The following is a 22,360-nucleotide window of genomic DNA, read 5'->3' on the forward strand; positions in this document are numbered from 1 at the left end:
TGGAGAAATAATGAGGAGTTCTGTGGCACCTTAAAGACTACAGATTTATTTGGGCACAAGCTTTTGTGGGTAAAAACCACTTTATCATGTTGAAGTGTTTTTTACCCATAAAAGCCTATGCCCGTATAAATCTGTTAGGGTATCTCTACACTAGCCCCCCAGTTCGAACTAGGGAGGCTAATGTAGGTATTTGAAGTTGCAAATTAAGCCTGGGATTTAAATATTCTGGGCTTTATTTACATGTTCCCATCTGGTCGCCATTTTTAAATTCCACTAGTCCGAAGTTACTGCCCGCGGCTACATGCGGCAGCGAAACGGTAATTCGAACTAATTCGAACATGGAATGAGGTGTAACAGTTAATTTGAACTAAGGACTTGGTTTGAATTACCGTTTCACTGCTGCGTGTAGCCACTGGAGTTACTTTGGACTAGTGGAATTTAAAAATGGCGACCGGACGGGAACATGCAAATAAAGCCCAGGATATTTAAATTCTGGGCTTCGTTTGCAACTTCGAATGCCTACATTAGCCTCCCTAGTTTGAACTAGGGGGCTAATGTAGACATACCCTTAGTCTTTAAAGCCTGGTCCACACTAAGACCTTAGTTCGAAATTAGCCCCCAAAGGTCGATTTTCTAAGTGATGCGTCCACACTACCAAGCCTGTTATCCCAGAATAAGAGGCCGTGGAATTTGAATTCTGAAGTCCTGCTTTTCACAAGGAGTAATGCTGCTCCTGAACTTGTAAGTCCAAAATAATGTTCGTGTAGATGCTCCGGGGCCACTTGGAGCATCTACACGAGGAGGGATTGGATTATTTTGAACCAGATTTCCAGAACTGGAAATGATACAGAACTGTGTGTATAAAGAGCCAATTGTCATTCCCAAGAGGTTGGTTTTATTTCTTTTAAAGATATCTGGCCCCAAATACTTGTGTATCTCTGCTTTATTTGCACATGCACCTTATGTGAGCAATTGCATGCCTAAATATTTAAGGGTAGTGTAAAATTAATATATGAGATCAGCGCTATAAAAATCTACACCTTGTCTGAATTAGCAAACCCATTATTAAAAGTACATGTTTGAGGCACACAGCATTTGCTGGATGATCATTTTGCAACTGATTCGGATTCAATGCTATCCTCCGCAGATGTGTAAAATTCCTCATTTGGGCCAAAGACTGGATCTCTTGCTTACGATACGAGAACTTCCTGTGTGCATGGGTGATCTGGAGCCTGTAAGTGACATGACTTCCTTATGGTTTCTATTTAACTGAAACCTATCAGTTACATTTTAAAGCACCAGATGTTTTTGATGCAAATTTTAAAAGTCAGTGTACGCGAGGTGAACTTTTCGATGGGAAAACAGTTCACCAGCCATCGTGTTGACAGCTCATATTGTAATAATGCAGGCAGCTAGATGTATAAGATGTCATTTCACTGCATTATTCAAAAGCAGTGTACAAAAAGGTTTTGATCTATATGGTTCATAGCTTTTATAGCCAAAAGAGTTGAAACTAGTAGGAAACTAAATTAGAGATGGGCTAGATGTGAAATATAATATGTATTACCTGCTGATGTGTTTAAAATACCCTTGGATAAGCCAAAACTTGAAGTCATGTATCAACCCAATGCCAGCTGTAGAAACCAGGACCTCAGCACTGAATGACATGAGACAGTTCAAACCAATCAGCACGTTTGACATTTTCTGGATGTTGTATGGAATATTATTAAGGTACTCAGTGGATGAATCCTTTATTATTTTAAAGAGCCACAGTATTCTACAATAATAATCCTCCCCCACTCAAAAGCGTAAACTAGAACAACATATTTAAGTGACATTGCAGTATTTGAGGAGTTGCTATAGTAAAATACCATAGGATTTTTTTTAAATGCTACCTCTTCTGTCCTACCTTGGTGCTGATTGGATTGGCAGCCCCGAGTGGAGTGACGGGAGAATGCCGGCTCCCATTGGTCAGCCAGCAGGGGAAGTGCTCCCCTGTTAGTTTAAATCCCTTCCTGAGTTTTCAGGCCTCTTGTTCCTGTACTAGGTTGTCAACTTTCTAATGGCACAAAACCGAACACCTTTGTCCTGCCCCTTTCTCAAGGGCACATCTGCTCCTATCATCTCTCCTCCTCTTCCCTCGCTTTCACCTGGCTGGGGCAGGAGGTTAGGGTGTGAGAGCTCAGTTCGGGGTGTGGACTCTGAGGTGAGTAGCTTGGGGTATGGAAGGGGGCTCTGGGCTGAGGACTTCGGAGTGCAGATGGGGACGGGCTTTGGGTAGGAGTCTGAGTATGGGAGAGAACTCAGGCTGCAGCAGAGAGTTGAGGTGCAAGGGGGAGGGTGCAGGCTGTGGGGTGTGGCGGAGGAGTTTGGAGTGCAGAAACAGCTCTGGTCTGAGGCCAACTTTTTCAGGGTATGGGAAGGGGCTCGGGGTTGGAGCATGAGAGGGGGTGCGGTGTCCATATGGCACTTACTTAAAGTGGCTCCTGTCCAGCAGGTCCATGTGACTCTTAGGCAGGAGGCTCAGGGAGCCTGTGCACTGCCTCCTCCTACAAGCGCCACCCCCACAGCTCCCATTGGCTATGATTCGCTTGGGGCGAGGGCAGCACATGGAGCCTCCCTGGCTGCCCATGTGCCTATGGGCCAAAGGAACTTGCCAGTCACCTCCTGGGAGCCACACAGAGTCAGGGCAGGTAGGGAGCTTACCTTAGTCCCACTGCACTGCCAACTGGATTTTTAAAAGGCCCGGTGGTACTGACTGGAGCCACTAGTATCTTTTTGACCAGGCAGTCCTGGGGGCACCGACAGCTTCTGAAGGCTCCTGGGCAAGGTGGAGGTTCAGCTTTGTGCTCTCAAAAGGGACAGGGCCTCAGGCAGAAGGAGCAGAGTTGGGGGTAGCCATCCCTCTGTGCTTCCTGGTGCATGCCATGCCGCCCCACCCCCCAGTTCCTAGAGCCACCTGGAACATGTGGCGCAGTGCTCCAATGGTGATTTAAAGGGCACGGGGCTCCAGGCTGTGGCAGTCGCTGGGGCTCTTGCGTCCCTTTGAATTGCCAGGCTCCGGGGCAACTTCCACTTTCCACTCCCCCTGCCCTGGCAGCCGACAGGAATGGTGTTAAAATCAGAGCTGGTTGGATCAATTTCATGACGTCCGAACGTTTCACAGAGATGTACTGGTTTTGGCGAAAGAGACACACATACATACACTCAGAACTAGGTACTCACTGACTCGTAGCCTAATTAGAATCCTGGACTGGCCAAAGAGCTGGGATACCTAAGTTCAACGCCCTGCTCTTGCTGAATCAGAGCGAGCCGAGAAAAAAAAATCCTCTACCCTGAGCCAGGTACAGCAGACACTGGATCCTGCATCTCCTCAGTCCCAGGCCTGAGCCCTAACCACCGGGCTGTGCACATTTGGAGCTGAAAATGGACGTTGTGACAAAATCAGGCTTTGCAAAAATGTTCAAAAGATTTTGTTTTCATGTTGTAGTGGAGTGAAAACAAATGAAAGTTGCCTCCAAATGGAAATGTCAGCTGTAATTAGGGTTGCCAATTTTGGTTGCACATATTACTGGAGCATTCATCACATGGCATCATCTTTAACTCCTGGAGTCTCCAGGACAGTCCTGGAGGGTTGGCAGTCCTAGTTCTAATTAAAACCACAGTAACACTGAGCACAGCTCAGAAGAAGAGCAGACAGAGAACACTGGAGAGACACACTTTTCTGACCCTGTCAAGCTCAGTGTTACACTCCTGCCATCCTGCACTGAAATAAAATAACTGTGAATATGTGGGGAATGTGGCATAATGATTGCTCTAAGTTATAATAAAATCAAGGGAGATTTACAACTCACTGCACAGTATTAGTTCCCTAGGTGTCTCATTACCTGGGCTTGATAACATACATGTGTATTGGATAGAATTATACATAAAATAGCAGTGTATTATCAATAAACTTGAGTACAATGCCTGATTCTGATGTACAGCTCATATTTTAACAAGGGTTTTCCCCCTTCTCACCAACTTTGTACATTTTGTATCTTGCCCATAGAAAGTGTGAGGAATTGGAGAATGTATTCACTTTTTTTTCCTATTGTTTTTTTTAAAGATCTCTCATCTCTAACCATAGAAAGAAGGCAGCATCACTAGCAAGCAGTGATATTAACTTTGATTGTTGGAAATGATTAGGTTTGTCCCTGGAAAAATGTCTGGATTGTTTTGAAGGAATATTACAGTGTCCAGCTGACATCCTTAGACAGGGAAGAAGGATAGACACATTCTGGTGGGCTCCAGGCTATCCATTTCCCCTGGGAGTTGGTACAATCTGGTTTATTCCAATAGCAAAGTATAGTCTCTTCATGGTATTTTATGAAACTAGGAATAAATCCTTTCTGGTATGAATAATTTGGCAGGATTCAGGGAGGGCACATCTTCATCAGAAACAGGGAAATCTTGCTAACACTCCTTTTATCTTGATGGCAGAATTGGAAAAAGGGGATTGTGAAAACTTCTGGCCTATCCTCCTAGATAAATTAATGTAAAGACAGGTTTACAACAGCTAAAATAAAGCTTGTATACTTTAGCTAAACAGTTAGATCTCGCAAAGAGAGAGATAAAGAGCTCATTTCATTCCCACCTTCCAGATGAACTGAAGTCAGGCTTTTGTGTTTCAGCTAATAAACCAGAAGATCCGAGCATGCAAACAGCTTCAAGCCAGCCAGAAATTTGTCGCTGTGTTGGAGTACATCTTAGCCATTGGGAACTACTTAAATGAAAATGCTGGAAGAAAGCTGGCCAAAGGATTTCGATTGTCTTCTTTGACCAAAGTAAATTCAAATTTTTCCTAGCATTGAAAACTGTGTTATGAAGCATGTTCATTAACCTAACATTAAACTTGATTTTCTTTTAGCCCGGACAAGCACATCTAGGTTCAAAACGGGTTAACAAATTGTCTTTAACTTCTGAGAGCTTCCGAACGAGGCTGTAGCCTGCTGTCCGTTGATCCATTACCCTTAAGAATCCCTTAACAAGGGGGCAGGAATGACTCAGTGAGAACAGCCAACTCCTGAGTAATCAAAGGACTTTTGCAAGGGTGTTTAGAAAGCTAGTGCAAGAGGCATTTCTTCTAAGTCCAGCTCTAGAGCAGAGACAACCCCAATGCCAGAGACAGAGCACAAGACCGAGTGAGCTAATGAGGGATGTTCAGCTGTAAGGAGTGTTCAGTGACAGGGGAGGCGGCTAAGAGATTTTAACCAAAGTGCTAGAAGGGGGCCAGAAAAGCCTTCTAGAAAAAGAAAGACAGAAGGGAGGAAAAAGGGAGAAGAGAAAGTTTCCTCCACCATACACTTAATAAACATACTCCAATCTTAGGCCAATAACTCTCCCCAATGAAAAGACCCGTGGTCATAAAAAGAATGTGGACACAAGTCCAGCAGCAAAGAGGTGCTGCCAAGTTTATTACTCTGAATTCGGCACGTACAAGGACCTGCCTTATGGGCAGTTGGCATAGGCAAGCGTAAAGCCCTAGCATCTCATGTCTGTCAGAGAGGCAGGACAGGCTCTGTGTCTGCACTGGAGGAGATAAGAGAGGCAGGTGGAGGCGGGACGTGGCTGACGGGTAGAGATGGAGGGAGGGTTAAGTGCCTTGCTCCCAGAAAGGGCGAGGTTGGAGTCAGCCAGCCCTTAGCACCACTCATACCATGCTACAGCATATTGCCCCCCAGCCAGCCCTCATAGGCACTCAGATCTAGTTGTGTGGGGCTCTGGAAGCAATTTAAAGGGCCTGGAGCTTCCGCCACCACCACTGCCACAGTAGCAGTGGTGGTGGCCTGGAACCCTAAGCCCTTTTGACTCTCTGGGTCCCGGGGCAGTTGCCCATTTCCTTCCCCCTCAATCAGTGGGCCTGTGGAGAGGAGACTTTCAGGGAACAAGAGTGTTCCACCTCCAATCAGACAACCTGTCACAGATCCACGGGGCCAGTGCTATGCCCAGGGCTGTCCTTACACTTGAAGGGGACCTATGCAGTTGAGACCCCTCTGCAATGATTTTGCCAGGGCTTGAGGCTTCCTTTGTCTCCTCCCCTAACCCCCACATAGTTTCTCCTCCCGTGTGGATTCTACCTCTGCTTGGGGGCTTGCCTGGGAACGTCGCAGAGCCACAGAGCTTCAGAGCTCCATTCCACTCCCAGCCTGGCAGGAGGGCCCACACATCTCATCAACAGTGGTCCCTGTAAACTAAGTGCTTGGGCAATCACTCGGGAGAGATCCAGGTGCCACACAGCTGATTAGTAGAGTTCCCATAGCCAGTAGCATGTGTTTCTACTGGTGGTGCACAACTGCACTGGCTATGGTGCACCTAACAAAATTTATTCCACACATAGATTAAAAAAACTACGAGGGAACATTGTTCACCAAGCATCTGCAGTGAGGCTCAAACAAAAGTTTTGTGGAAACAGTTGGGTTTCTTAGTCAACTGGAACACAGAAGGTCCTAGATTAGCACAGACAACTGCAGGTTAAAGCATTGATCATTCTGGTTAGCCCCGAACCTCACCTAGATTGTAGTGAACCCCCCTGTTCAAGCAGTGTGTCTCTATGTCTGACCTTCTTGGTCACTTTTCGGGTGACTGTCCTGACTCCTTAGAGCAGATAACTCTTATCTCCCACCTCAAACCTTCCCCATCCTTTGTTCTCAGATTAGAAGATTTCACTCAGCTTCCTTGTTGGGGGTGGGGATGTGGGGGATGGGGGGAGTCTATATTCCTCTGGGTTGTTGGTTGCGAGAAGCCAATGTCCTGGTATGTGATTGACCTCGGCCAGTCCTTTCTCAAATGACCAGCTGAGGCCCAGGTTGTTGGTAACATTCATACATCTGTCTCTTACTGCTCTGAGAGCTAACAGTTCACACCCATAGAAATTTTCTACTTTGTCACATCATCACTGTGCTATCAAGGAGGGTGAAAATCTCAGAGAAAGAGAACCTCAAACTGAAGCAAAGGGAATAAGTCCCACCACTGAACCCTCCTTTCCAATGATGTTATAGTATCCTCTTGCAGTGAGGATACCACTCCTGGAGATGGGCCCTTATTTACTAGGAAAAGCAAGGTAATAGCAATGGGGGATTTTATTATTAGAGAAACATTTGGGTTTGTATTATCAGAAGGTAAATTGTGTACTGGGTGCAAACATCACAGTTTTACGGGATGCCCACATTTGTATTCAGTGCTGGGGAGGAGCCACTGGTCATGGTACATGGTCTGGTAAGAGAGAGGTTCTGAAGGCAAAGTTTAGGATGCTAGATAAGAGATTAAAGTTTGGGACCTCCATGGTTCATTCTCTGAAATGGCCCACATGTGGTGCCAAGAAGAAAGAGAGAACTTCAGGTTCTCCATGCATGGATCAGACAATGGTGCAGGGTTTTAGGGTTACCAAGAACTGGGGAACCTTGAACCTTTGAGGAAAAAAGGAACCTATACAAGAAAGTTGGGTTCCACCTCAATCAAAATGCACTAGACTGCTCTATGTAAAATTTAAAAAGGTTCTAAAGGATTCTTTAGACTAAGGGCTGGAGGAAGGCTGCCAGGCGCAGCAGAGCTGTGCAGGAGAGGAAGGGAGATGAGCACTGGTGACAGGAATCATTACGCCTGCAGCAGTCAGAAAAGCTTGAGAGCTGCTTGGAGAAGAACCGTGTTTACTTGTGGTACCTGCTGCACCTTTTCAAAGGCAAAGGATTCAATCCCCCAGCACAGTTTACCCAGCCCAAGGTGGCATCCCTCCATCCTGATATAACCATTCTGGGCTGTTCAGAATGCTGGCCATTTTAGGGTATGTCTAGACCACAAGCCTCTTTCGAAAGAGGCTTTTTTGAAAGAATCTTTCAAAAAAGCTTCTTTCAAAAGAGAGCATCTAGTCTACAAGCAGATTTTTTGAAAAAGCGAGCCACTTTTTCGAAAGAGAGTCTAGATGCTCTCTTTCAAAAAAGCACAGTTTATATTAAATAGCACCTTTTTTTGAAAGAGTATTTTCGAAAAAAGGCGTTCTTCCTTGTAAAATGAGGTTTACCGTGATCGAAAAAACTGCCACATTCTTTTGATTTACTTTCAAAAGAACTTGGCTGCAGTCTAGACGCAGGTGAAGTTTTTTTTTAAAAAAGTAGCCTTTTTTCGAAAAAACCCCCCCAAACCCTGTAGTCTAGACACACCCTTAGTGCCCAACTGCCTCCATCAGCTATATTAACCCTATAAAACCACATCAATCCTATACACTTGCCACATTTACCCTGGGACAACCATCATTTGGCCCTTAGTTCTTAAACAATCTCTTAACTAACTTAGCACTTACAAGGGTTGAATTTTCCCTCACATCTTTCCCTGCCTCCTGAAGATTTGTCAGCAGAAAATGTTGCCACTGAGTACAGTTCCTGTCCATGCAACCTCTTCCTCGCTTCACTCAGCTCTAACACAATATACTCTGATCCCAGAACTAAGAATCGACTGCACATTCTATAAACTGCTTTGAACCTTTTAAGAATATTTTCAGGTTATGCCTGGTCTGTAACTAGAAGAGAAGGTTTTTTAAATATTCAGAATTCTTTTCCCACAGGAGACTTTAATATGTGAGTGTGTAATTTATAACGTGAGTGCCAGTTCTCAGACAGTTTCTAAGTATTGTAATGCTATATCTATATTAATGAAAAATATATTCAAAATTATATTCTGCGACAAAGCATCTTCCCAAATTCTGGGAAGGAACTTTACTATCTACATGAACACCCCATAAATGGGAGCCAGAGTGGGCACATATGTGGAGATGCAGAATCCATGGCAGTCAATTAAGAGATCTTAAGTTTCAAAGAACAAAAAAAAAAGGCAAAAGCAAAATGAGACATTACAAAAAGAAGAAAGGATCTAAGAAAATGCAAAGTTAATTTTAAGCAAAAATGTATCTGGAATGGAAGATTGAAAAGAAAAAGGTTTAATTCCATTGTGTTTTCTATTCCCATCAAATTTACCTAGGAGCTATCAACATCCCTGCTGTTCCAATTTTTTTTAAAACTTCTAATATCTCAGACTGTCAATTTATTGCTGTATTCTATTTGCAGTTATCATTGCTGCGGGGTAAGGAGAAGAAGATCACCTTGCTTCATGCCCTTGTGGAACAGATCTTCTTACATGAGCCTGATTTGGCTAAATTTTCTCAGGAGTTGACAGAATTTGAAGCTGTTCCTGGTGGTAAGAGGATAAAAAAAAAACCCGCTTTGCAAAAGTCTCCATCTTCACATTATGTGCATAATTTTTATTAACATTTTTTCCTCTCTCTCCAACCTCCCACTCTGTTCCTTTCCAGCTTCCATCAAAGGTCTCCGTGCTGAAGTTGATGGTATGTAAATATGTTTTCTAAATTCACGGAAACGCTTTCATAAGTTGTGCAGTCACTCGAAACAGGTTTTCATTGCATTTATTTTGTAGTTTGTAAAGGAAGTAAAGGTTCAAAATATTGAGGTAACAGGTTGCCATGGCTATATATAACCTGTCATGTTATCATGTGGAATTTAAAATGAAATATTTGTGTGTCCATGTGGTTTAGAAATGATCTATCAGAAATATACTGCCTGATAATAGCAAAATCCATTAAATTTGCTTGAAACTCAGATGTTAAATGATACAGGTGCTTTATCAAAATTACTTCTAGGAAAGTCACAGAAGGCAGCAGAAAAATAAGGAGAAACTGAATATAGTTAAGTAATGAAGTTCAAGAACCCATTTGAGCTAAACCAGTATCATTTAGAAAGTGACAATGCACCTCTAGTGAAGTCAGTAGAAAGGAGCAAAACTTCATATATGAGATAGCAAGTGGGGGGGTTTTGAGGGAATTTGAGGCTACATGTAAAGAGGTATTGAATTCATTGGTATGAGGACCATTGAAGTGAATGGGTTTTGGATTGGGGCCTTGAAGACCAGTAAAGGCATAAAAAACAAATAAAAATGTATTTCAGTTTTATCAGAAGCAGGAGGCTTACAAAAGCTTCATTCACCTTTTACAAAAGTGTGCTAGGGATGATGATTGAAACTATTGACCAAGATGTTCATCTTTTATGCTAGGCAAAATGACAGAAGCACTAACTATAGGAAGAGCTGGCAGTCCTTATAAAAGATCCTGGTGATATTTACTCAGAGAAGCAGGGCCAGACGAAGGATTTATGGGGCAGTACTACTAAACTGGTGCCTCTTTGCCTGACGAAATCCCAGGGAGGAAGGGGGTGACAATTTTTTAGAGATGTGATTTTATAAACTTCAGCAACACACTAATGAAATAGTTTTAAAACAAATTTTAAAATACGGACCTGTCGATGAACACAGTAAATTCAGAAACTGACGGTATATTGCTGGAGCTGGCAAATGCCTGTTAAATGGCTTCATTACCACTTCAATGGCCCTTTCACAGGTTCAAAATCTGCTGATAGCTCTTGCAGGCTTTTTCACTTTGAAGTTAACGAGAATTCTCCCTGGAGGAAGCAAAGCCACAGAACAGGGAGAGGAAGAGGCGGGTGGGTGGACAGTAAGACCCAGCGGTGCCCCCAAATTTTCAGGTGCCTTATTCAGCTGTGTATACTGAGGCATATGGACAAGGATGACCCTTCAGAGAAGCTCTTGTGTGTCTGTTTGCAGTAGGCCTTTGATCGGGCATATACCCTTGGGCTATAGAAGTGCTTTATTAGCTCGCCCTATGAAATTTCGCTCAGATTTCACTCAGCTTTTGCTATGCTATAAAATATTAAAATAGCTATTTCCCTTCTGTCACTTGTGTTTCTTGGGAGCATTTTGGCAGCCTGCCTAAATCAATGACCATTCTAAGGCCAGGCTCATGCTGCCATGGCCAAATCTGCAACAACAAACACTGTGTGCTTGGAACTACTAGGAACTGCCAGATTATTTATAGTTTTGGGGAACTTGAAAAAGAGAACTAGACTGGGCTCCCTGACAGCCCTGAACCCTTTACATGGTACATTCCCCTTCCCTCTGAAGGTACTAGATGGAGCTCCCCCATTTCTCCAGGTGAAGGAAGGAGAAAGAAATTGATGGATCAGTCTTCCCCCTCATCTAATCCCATACCCAGCATGTGGCCTCAGGGGCCAGTCCTACCTCCTGGGGGCACCACATAAGGCAGGAACTCCTCCAACTCCAGGGGTAGAGGAGAAAGAGGACGGGACTGCACTCTCAGTCAGCCCTGTAGAACCCAGCACCTGGATTCAGTGGTCCATCCTACCTCTGGAATAATAGCCTTCTCTTGCTGCCACCTGCTGCAGTTAGTCCTGTAGCTCAAATGGTAGCAGCCGCTATTATGGAGCTGAAGGTTCAAATCAGTGTGATTTTTCTGTGAGGCAAAGGCAGGCCTTTATACAGCAGAGTGTGTGCGCCTGGAATGGAAGTTCTTGCATTGATCCCTTTCTTTTGTGGTTAGTTTTAAAGAAAGAATTGGAAAACGTTATTGAGTACCGAAAGATTATCAAGTCCAAGACTATGAAAGCAAGAACTCAAGAGTCACAGTTCTGCAAAGAATTAAAGGTAACATTTACCAGAACTTAGATTTAGACTGTAAACTGCTGAGGTCTAATGTGTTTTACTTGGTTAGGGTTCAATGTAACTTGGCTTGGTATAATGGGGTACAAAGAGATGGTTGTCTCTGTGAAGGCTGCTTACTAGGGCTGGCTGCAAACCAACACTTCTGGTTCAGAAAAATTCCGGAGACTTTAGAATCTGTTTTTTTGTTCCAACACAGAACAAAACTTAGACCTTGTGAAAATTTTTTGCAAAAAATCATCAGGGGGGGGGGGGGGGAGTGTGAGCTGCTCCAAGATAGCTGATAGGTTCGTGCCGAGGACACTCACTGGGGAAATGTGAAACCCAGATTCGAGTCCCTACTCCAAACCCAGCAGAGCAGGAGTTTGAGCCTGGGTCTTCCATATGGCTGGTGAATGTGGTGACACCCAGACTCGTGATGATGCTCAGAGAGGTGTCTCTTTTCTGACTAGAAATTCCATCCTGGATCTGAGAAATGTTCCCAAAGCACTATGGTTTTGATAAAAAGGCATTTTTCGCCTGAAAAAGTTTAGTCTTTTTTTTTTCAACTGGTTTTACTACTAACAGGATAGGTAGCAGAATGAGGAAGGGAGCAGGCTCCACAGAGCTGCTATATCCCATCCTTTAGCAGCTGGGCAAGGGGGGTGGCAGAGCCCTACTCCTCCCCCACAATGAAGATGATGTCAGAGCTGCACTGGCACAGTAGGGAAAATGCTACCCCAAGAATAGATTTTGTGTGGTTGACTCTGTCCCCAAAAGCAGGGACAATGGCAGACACACAGATTTTCCACATTCCTGTCTTCCTCCTGGCTTCTCCAGTAGTAACATAACCACACACTATCTCTTAGGGTTTGTCTACACTAGCTCGGTAGTTCGAGCTAGGTAGGGTAATGAAGGCAAGCAGAATTGCAAATGAAGCCCCAGATTTAAATATCCCGGGCTTCATTTGCATGTTCCCGGGCGCCGCCATTTTTAAATCCCCCTTAGTCTGAACTCCGTGCCCACGGCTACACGCGGCACGGAGTAGTTAGTTCAAATTAAAGATCCTTATTCGAACTACCGTTGCTCCTAATTCCACGATGATGATGTCAGTGCATTGACGGCTCTGCAGGCACTAGCTGCTGCAGCCCACCTCAGACCATTCCTGCTGGCCTGTAATTGCCAGGGTCACCACTAGAGCCCTTTTTAAATATTGGCATCACATTAACTATCTTCCAGTCATTAGGTACAGAAGCTGGTTTAAAGGATAGGTTACAAACCATGGTTAATAGTTCCACAGTTTCATATTTGAGTTTTCAGAACTCCTGGGTGAATGCCATCTGGTCCTAGTGACTTGTAACTGTTTAGTTTATCAATTTGTTCCAAAACCTCCTCTAATGACACCGCAATCTGGGACAATTCCTCAGATTTGTCACCTAAAAAGAATGGGTCAGGTTTGGGAATCTTACTAACATCCTTAGCTGTGAAGACTGAAACAAAGAATTCATTTAGTTTCTCCACAATAACCTTACTCATCTTTGAGTACTCTTTTAACATCTCAATTGTCCAGTGTCCCCACTGGTTGTTTAGCAGGCTTCCTGCTTCTGATGTTCTTAAAAACATTTTGCTATTACTTTTTGAGTGTTTGGCTAGCTGTTCTACAAATTCCTTTTAAGCTTTTCTTATTAAATTTTTACACTTAATTTGACAGTTTATGTTCCTTTCTATTTTCCTCACTAGGATTTAACTTCCACTTTTTACATTATGCTTTTTTAAAAATCTCTCACTGCTTCTTTTACTTGGTTGTTAAGGCATGGTGGCACTTATTTGGTTCTCTTACTGTGTTTTTTAATTTGGGGTATACATTTAAGCTGGGCCTCTATTATGGTGTCTTTGAAAAGGTTCTATGCAGTTTGCAGGGATTTTACTTTTGGCATTGTACCTTTCAATTTCTTTTTAATTAATTTCCTCATTTTTGCGTAGTTCCCCTTTCTGAAATTAAGTGTCACAGTGTTGGGCTGCTGAGGTGTTTTTAGAAAAGAAAAATTAGAAAAGAACAGCTGTTAAGAAACATGCCATTTCAAAATATACAATGCTGTAGCCTTATTTCCAGCAGATAACTTGGACGTGAATACTTACTCTTAAGCTAAGCATATTTTTGGTGCACTAAATCCTGAATGCACAAGTATTAGAATGCAGCAACAGTGATATTAAAGTTCAGGGAGCAAATCTCCTGAAAATCAAGTCCCAATAATTTGTAACTTACATTTTGTACTTCGATCACTTTGAATAGATTTAATGCCAGTGCGCAAAATTCTGAGAGGTCTCAAATTCTGAAACTCTTTCATTGACTTCAGTGACCTCATATTTATGGAAATGCAGAAAATTGTGGGTATGTTGCATATCTTGCATTCTTTGTGGAACATTTCTGGAAAATTTGACCTGCATTCTCTTTTTTTGTTGTTATCAATGAATCATCTGACAGCTGTCAAGTATTGCTTTCATACCGTGTCCTAGTATTAATTCAAGATTGTGGGTTTAAAAAAAATGTATTACAGGATCTAATTCAGAAGTATGAAGGACACCTTTCACAACTGTCAAAAAGATGCGATGAAATGAAGAAGCTCTACAATGAAACACTGGTATATATTATATTAGAACTTAATTGAAAGACATCTTTCTTTTTAAAAGCTATTTTCTAAAAATGCACAAGGTTCCATAAATGCAACTCGCACATGACTTAGATACTTTCCTCAGTACATAAAAATTTATGTGCAACGTTGGTAAGAAATACATGTTCCACATTGTATATAGATCAGTGCTATGCACCTCCAGCTATTATCGATAACAGGAAATGCAGGGGCTCACCTTGAAATTTCTAACCATTGTTATATAACAAGTAGAGCTTAAGGGTTCATGGTAAACAAAATGAATAAATAGCTAGCATTTGAATAGACCAGCGGTTCCCAACCTTTTCCAGATGGGGACCCATTTTGACAATTCAGGAAGACTTGGTGACCCAAGGCAATTCAAAAAAGGGGGAGGAGGGAGGGCAGAGTCACCTGGGGAGAAACTTGGTGACAAAAATTTTAAAGCTTTTTCCACAATGACATTTTAAAAAAATCTGCTATCAGAGTATCACCAGCTCAATTCCTCTGGCTGTAGCAATAGTGGTGTTATGCTGGAGTTTATTAGTCACTGCCCAAAAATATCTTTGATTCCTAATCTATTACAGATGTCACAAACTGAACATGCCAGTTATCTTTCATTCAGGTGAAATAAGGAAGCAATTAAATGACCTTTTTCTTAGTGATATCTGAAACAATAGAAGCCACAGTCCAAGGCACTAGACTGTTTGTAGGCCCAGGGGAGAGGCAGGACTGTGGGCCAAGAGGTTTCCTTGGGACTGATGGCAAATGCAAAGGCATTGATTTAGTTGCTTGAGAGAGAGTGAGTGAGCCAGGAGATCATGAGAGAAACAGGAAGTGTGTCCTGAGAAGGAGTAGAGCTGGAGCTTCTTGAGCACAGGATTGACTGGAAATCAAGCTTGGATTTCTGAACAAGGAAACTGCTTCCTGAATGTGCCTACTCTGTCAGGGAAAGTACACTTTGGCTACGTCTACACTGGCACCCTTTTCCGGAAATGCTTAAAATGGAACAGTTTTCCATTATAAGTATTTCTGGAAAAAGCGCGTCTACATTGGCAGGATGCTTTTCCAGAAAAGCACTTTTTCCGGAAAAGCGTCTGTGGCCAATGTAGACACGCTTTTCTGGAAAAAAGCCCCGATCGTCATTTTCGCGATTGGGGCTTTTTTGCGGAAAAGACTACTGTGCTGTCTACACTGGCCCTTTTCCGGAATAGTTTTTCCGGAAAAGGACTTTTGCCCGAACGGGTGCTGCATAGTTTTTCCAGAAAAACACTGACAATTTTACAGTAGATCGTCATTGCTTTTCTGGAAAAGCAAGTGGCCAGTGTAGACAGCTGGCAAGTTATTCCGGAAAAGCAGTTGCTTTTCCGGAATAAGTGGCCCAGTGTAGACACAGCCTTAGTGTGCATTCATTTGTAAATAAACAGGCTTGCCCCAAAGAAATACCAGACAAATGGTCTTGCAGCAACTTAGAGACTAACAAAATATGTAGATGTTATTTATCATGAGCTTTCATAGGCGCAACCTATTTCTTCAGATGAATGGAGTTATTAAAGGTCTAGTTTCTAAATAAATAGGGGATGGGGGGAGGAGGGATAGGAGAGGGGAGAGAAGGAAAAAGAAGGGAAAAAAAGGGGCAAGAAATAATCAATGAGAGTGTCCGTGCTACATGAAGATGATAGAGAAGGTAGAAATTGTTCTTAAGTTCCCATTGTTTGTTTTTTATGGCATCAGGATGTGGAATGTAGCGGGCCATCCAGCCAATGTCTTTATTCGTACCTCTGTTATAGGAATCAAACTTGTAAATGAAGTTAAGTTCTAGGCTTCCCTGTGGAGTTGGCTTGTGAAATTGGCCTGAAACAATACTGTGACTTTGAGATCCGTTAATGAATTCCTGGGAAAGTTAAAATGGTCCCCATCAGGTTTCTGTGTGTTGCCTTTTTGGATATCTCATTTGTGTCCATTAACTCTTCTGACATCTGTATTGGCCAAACTGGACAGTCCCTACAAGACCAGGTGCTGGGGCTATAGAAGATAATAGGACAATGAGTAGAGCTGTGTAAAGAGGTTTTTTTTAAAGTTTCTGAGAAGCTAAAATCTCTGATCTGAGAGAAACTGAAAATTTCTGAATTTCTGGTGAATCAAAAGAAAAAAAAAGTACCAGGTGAAATAACTGTGTCATTCAACCTGAAACTCAATGTTTTGTTTTGACAAAAAGAAGGGACTAGAGTCAGAAAACAAAAGCAGGGGTAATGCCATCCCCTGCTCCTACACAGTAATCTAGTGGTTAGGGAATTTGTGTGGTATGTGAAAGGCCCCCTTTCTCTCATGGGAGCACTCTTACCTCTAGTTCATAGGGTGTGTGCCCATCAATCTCTTTTGCTGACGTTGTACTTTTTTTTAATACAAATAATTAAATATTAATTGGAACAGGGACTGAAATTCAATTCCCCCCCCCCTCCCAGCCCACGTGAGTGCCCTAACCATAGTGCTATAGAATCAATCTCTGTCTCATTCTTCTTACTGGATACTTTAAGAATTTTATACAAAGTGGAACAACTTCAGCAAGAAACACTGAGAGATACTCGCCCCAGAACTTTGCTATTTTTATCTGAGCTGGTTGAAATGATTGGAATTTTGCAATCTATGAGGAAATTTCATAACTTGAAAAAATAACGAAGAAAACAGTGGATGAAATTTTTAATTGTTCTTCTGACTATGTTTTTACCAAATCTAGAGCTAGTCAATTAAATATGTTTTTTTAAAATTTCAGATAAAAACAAGAAAAGATGTTCTTTATCATGAATTTCTCCTTTTTTTTTTGAATAGCTCTAATTTTTGTGGGTTGGCTAATTGATTTAATTAAAAATAGTCTGAAAACTTAATGTGGTTATTGTGTAATCTATTAAGTTGCTATCCCAGAACACAAAAGTTACACATTTAGCCAAATCACAGGCAACAATTATAATTTTAGCCACAGTGCCCCCTCTGTTGGTCTCAGTTGAGATATGAAGAAATCAGCAGTAGGGATAGCTCTATTTCCACGGTTATTTAATCCCTTTTCTCTCAGTTGTCACTGTGGTCCAGTGATCCATTCTGATGATTTCTGGCTGGATTTAGAATTTTGGTGATACATGAGTTGAAACCACAGATGAATACTAAATTGAGGGGAAGGACAACATTGAGCTAAATGCACTGTTCTGAGACGTGGGTCTCTGGGCTTGATCCTCCACCATTAATGTCAATTAAAGTTTTTAGGATGAAGCCCTTTGTTCTGTATTACCCATCTGTAAAACTGTGGTAATTATATTTCCATTCTCTGATTTGTCATGTTAGATTTTTAAACTCTTTGCAGCATGGACAATGCATTAGTATATATGTGCATGATATCTGGTCAAAGGGAGCCCCTGTCTCAACTGTGGCCTCTAGATGTTCCTGTAATCATAAACCAATAACAATAAATGCACTTAATCTTATCTTGGATTCTGCTCAAAGGATTTGGATAATGTTAAATGTTTAGTATTTTTTCTCTTTCAAATTCACAGGTAAAATTTGGGGAACTACCAGATCAAGACTCTCAAGAGCTATTTGGCTGGATTTCTGCATTTATTAGGGAATTCAGGAAGGTCTCTGCAGACATGTCATAAGTTCTCCAATGTTAAAGGCAACAAACTTTTTCTTAAATGTTGTGTCATGGAACTTTGTTGCCTGGAAAGCTTTCGGGGGTACCTAGATGGCGCATAGAAATTTTATTGGCACTCTGAATAGGAGTGAATTTGCCCTGTGTAGATATAGTCAAAATAGATTCTACACACTTAAGAGGTTTTAAAATGTGACCATCAAAATCCCAGATTGCCTATGTGCATCTTCCTGGTTGTGTTTTTAACTTTCTTACTGATGCATCTCTCTTTTTGGAGGGGAGGGCAAAATATTTTTATCCACTGACATGTCTGTAATTTGGAAGGGGAGAAAAATCTCAGCATGTTATAATTCTCTTTTTAATACTTTTCTTTGTTATCCAGTCTTTTGAGTGAATTTTATGTATTCCTCCCAAGCAAAGAATAATTTTGCGGTTAATTTTTTTATTCTTCTTACTGTAATGTTACTAAATAATGTATCATCTGCTTTGTAATAAAATGTGGACTCTCGACCCACACAGAGAAACGTTTAGCAGAAATTCATGTTCATCTGCATCTATTACAGCCTGGCAACTCAGAATGAATAATGAGAAGAGTGTAAGGCTGCGTAATTTTTTTTATTTATTTTTATTTTTTTTTACAAAACAGTGCAATGAAATTGTGCTCTTTTCATGACTAATGATTCAGGAGGCATATATTAGAGTGACTGAAGAGCTGAGATTTTAGTTGTATTGGCAGGCAGGGCACAACATCAGAAAAGCAGAATGAAAACCTCTTATGAGTCATGTAAGTATCAGATCTTGGAGAAGATCATCCATGATTTTCAACATGAAAAGCACTTTGGGTGCATAAGTTGGGAAAACTATGAGTTTAAATTTGAATACTTTGGCAGAAGCTCAACAAATTACAGATGGGGAAAATGCCTACAGCTGCAAAAAAGCAAAAGAAAGAACAAAACTTTGTTTTGCATATTGTAACCTTGAAAGCAGAAAAGTGGCACAAGTCCTTTATTGATTAGCTGTTCTGCCTATTGGTGCCGAAAGCTATGATGATTGAGAGGCCTATGTCTTCCAACTTATTTTTGGGTCTAAATGTCCAGTCCTGCAAGATGCTACTCACCTCTGAATTTGACTTCAGCCTCTGAGGCACTTACAAGCTACCAGTACACACTTGCTTAGCTTTTGGCACATCACTTCTCTCTTTGAAAATCCATTGCCTGGGACTACACATGCTTGAAGTTAAGAACTTGCAAAAGGGCTGTCAGGAGCAGGGGATTCATAGTGAAGGTTTAAAATACTCTTTCCCCCAAGGAAAAAGAACAGTACTCCAGGGAAAAAAATCTACAAATATAGGTGTCATATTTTACTCAGATCAATGTTAGAATGCTGCAGATCAGATGCTGTTGAGGCCAGTGCCATTTCATGTTGGTTAAATGCTTTAGTTATCTGGGACCAGATCATAGTTTTCTCTACATAAGGTAACACCCTGTATTTTTTATGCACCTTCAGCATTATTTCTCATATACATATTCTCGAACCAACAATATGCAATTATTAATAGCCACATAGTTTTCTGTCGATCATTACAGTCTCCAGTTCTGAATAGTCTTCATTTATATGTGAAGCAGGTAAAATAACTCTGAATACTATTGCCATTTCCATGGTATCCAGATCCCTGTGTCCCTGAACAGCATCCGTGATGGTCATGATAATTTTCACGTTTTTCTTCCATTAGGCTAGCACTAAATAATTTTCTTTTAGAGAAATGTTCCCTCCCCCCCAATTGCCTTTTTTTACTAGAAATAATAACAGCTGTCACTTGTTATATTGTTCAGTTGGCATGTTCTCTTCCAATTAAAAAAATCATATTCTGTAGTCAATATCTACAGCTTTGTGTGAATATCCTAGAGCATTAAATAAAAAAAAAAATCCAAGTAGTTCATTGGCAAGGTGCTCTAATTCTAACCCTTGTTGAGGGAATGAAGCTTTTTTGCTGAGCGGAACTTGATATGAAGACATGTTTCAATTTTCTCTAACAAGCTACTGCAGAAATGGCTGTGCCTTTCAGAGCTTCCCCTTATTTAACACCAGAAATCCCCTCCTCCTCTAGTGCCTTCTTCTTCATTGACTTTGCATCTCTCTGACTGTTTTTAAAGTCTGCTGAAGTCAAAAAGTATTGCAAATATTTATTATTTGCTTGTAAAGAAAAAGAACGACCATATCCATGCCCTCATTTGCCTTTCTGATGACTTGCTGATCATGGATTGGCATTCCTGGCAATTTTGGTCATTTCTAAGTTTCAAGGACACCTAATATTTGAGATCATAGAGAGCACTTTCAGAAGACTCTAAGGATGTGTCTACACTGCACCATAACTCAACATAAGATATGCAATTTGAACTGTGCAAATTGAATATCTTATTTGAATGCTATTCCGAAATAGCTTATTTCTTCATTTGGAAATTTCGAAATAAAGTGCTATTCTGAAACGTTCCTTACCCCTCGTAGGATGAGGTTTACAGGGACATTGGAATAGCGAGCCTGAAATAACAGGCTTGCTGTGAAGATGTGGGATAGCTATTATCAGATACTTAGGTATCCTGTAATAGCTTCGCAGTATAGATGTACTGCAAGAGTTCATTCCTGCCAATTAGTGAAAGTAGTTCCTCCTTCATGTTGTCCTTTTCATATGAACGTGTCATCAATGGCAGGAAATGCAGACAGCTTCTTGCTAACAAAACTGAAATATTGCCCTGCAACTAAATAGTGTAAACAAAAATATATGGGTATAAAATGTTCTTAGGCTGTTCTGAGCCTATAAACGTAATCGTTAGAAATGTATGCCAGCATTTTTGTTTGCATTTATATTCGAATTGCTGTAATTCAAAGTGTGGCAGAAGAAAAATTATATCAAAGATAATAAAACCATGGGCTGTCTAAGCCCTGGTCTACACTAGGGAGTTATTTCAAAATAACTCTCCTTATTTTGAAATAATAAGTGGAACTTCCACACTATCAAGCCTGTTATTTTGAAATAATGGGCTGGTTATTTCGAAATCTGTACTCCCGCTTTCCTCGAATAAGCTTATTTTGAAATTATTTCGGAAGTTATTATTTTGAAATTATTTCCTAGTGTAATCATGCCCTAAAAGAGAACCCACTGTGCTTTTTGCTACAGAGCAATAAAGAGGCTGGTGAGTAGTCCTAGAAAATGCTTACTTCCTTATGCAAGAAGTCACTGCTGGTGATGCCTCAGCAGAACCGCAAACAAACTTCAAGCTGCTGCCTTTAAAAAAGAAAAAGAGAGAATGTATCAGCAAAAAACAAGTGCTGATTCTGCATAGTGCTAAGTGGCATAAATTCAAATGGTGACCCAGATATCTTTGGGTGATATTCCACCTCACTGAAGTCAATGGAAGTTTTGCAATTTACTGCCGTGAGACCAAGATTTCACTCCTTGATTGTAAGTTAATTTCCTTCTTACTACTAGAGGGCTCCCTGATAGTAAGAACCTCTGCTGCCAAAAGTTCTGTTGATCAAACAAATTCACACATGTCCATGCTTTCAATATTAGTGGTGGTTCTATACTAAATTAAAACCAGAAACAGAACTATGAAGCTGAATGGTATATTTCATTCAAAGAACTGCTAACAAAGAAGGAGACCCTTCTTGGAAACCCATTCCTACTACTGCACGTAGCTTTTACTCGGGGTATGTCTACACTACAAAGTTAGTTCGAACTAATGGACGTTAGTTTGAACTAACTTTCATAGGCGCTACACTAGCACTCCGTTAGTTCGAATTAAATTTGAACTAACGGAGCGCTTAGTTTGAACTAGGTAATCCTCATTCCACGAGGATTAAGCCTAGTTCGAACTTACTAGTTCGAATTAAGGGCTGTGTAGCCCCTTAATTCGAACTAGTGGGAGGCTAGCCCTCCCCAGGTTTCCCTGGTGGCCACTCTGGCCAACACCAGGGAAACTCGTCTGCCCCCCTCCCGGCCCCGGACCCCTTAAAGGGGCACGGGCTGGCTACGGTGCCCATGCCAGGTGCAAGCCTGCCAGCACCCAGCTAGCAGACCCTGCACCTGGCACGGCTCGAGCCACCCACCCGATGCCCCCCAGCCCTCCCCCTCTTCCCGGGACTAGGCTGGCGGCTCCCGGGAGCTTGCCCGGGACCGCAAGAGGCGGGCACCCACCTGGGCTAGTGCGGACATCGTGGACCTCGTCCACGACCTCTGCACTAGGCACAGGAAGCTGGCCGGCTAGGGCAGGAGAGCTGCCAGCCTGGCCACCCAGGAGCAGGTGTGCATGAAAATCAAGGGGGTCCAGTGAGACCCCCGACCCTGAACCCTTAGCTTACAATGGCTGTCCTGGGTCAGACCAAAGGTCCATCTAGCCCAGTAGCCTGTCTGCCGACAGTGGCCAACCCTAGGGACCCTGGAGGGGATGGACCGAAGACAGTGACCAAGCCATTTGTCTCGTGCAATCCCTCTCCAGCCTTCCACAAACCTTGGGCA

The 22,360-nt window shown here is 42.0% G+C and overlaps 1 protein-coding gene across 2 annotated transcripts in view; it reads left to right on the plus strand.

Moving 5' to 3' along the window:
* The window catches only part of LOC102457221 (formin-F-like), a 125,881-nt gene extending 107,412 nt beyond the window's left edge, over positions 1-18,469 (plus strand). For both annotated transcript variants that reach the window (XM_075901165.2, XM_025187918.3), the window contains 7 exons: positions 1,148-1,234; positions 4,674-4,826; positions 9,099-9,228; positions 9,344-9,376; positions 11,459-11,562; positions 14,115-14,198; positions 17,750-18,469. In XM_075901165.2, the coding sequence (XP_075757280.2) occupies positions 1,148-1,234; positions 4,674-4,826; positions 9,099-9,228; positions 9,344-9,376; positions 11,459-11,562; positions 14,115-14,198; positions 17,750-17,851 (693 nt within the window). In that variant the 3' untranslated portion in view covers positions 17,852-18,469. The remainder of the gene's footprint in view (positions 1-1,147; positions 1,235-4,673; positions 4,827-9,098; positions 9,229-9,343; positions 9,377-11,458; positions 11,563-14,114; positions 14,199-17,749) is intronic.
* Positions 18,470-22,360: the final 3,891 nt, after the last annotated feature.

Source organism: Pelodiscus sinensis, chromosome 17, assembly GCF_052426305.1.
Source record: "Pelodiscus sinensis isolate ZL-2025 chromosome 17, ASM5242630v1, whole genome shotgun sequence".
NCBI lineage: Eukaryota > Metazoa > Chordata > Testudines > Trionychidae > Pelodiscus > Pelodiscus sinensis.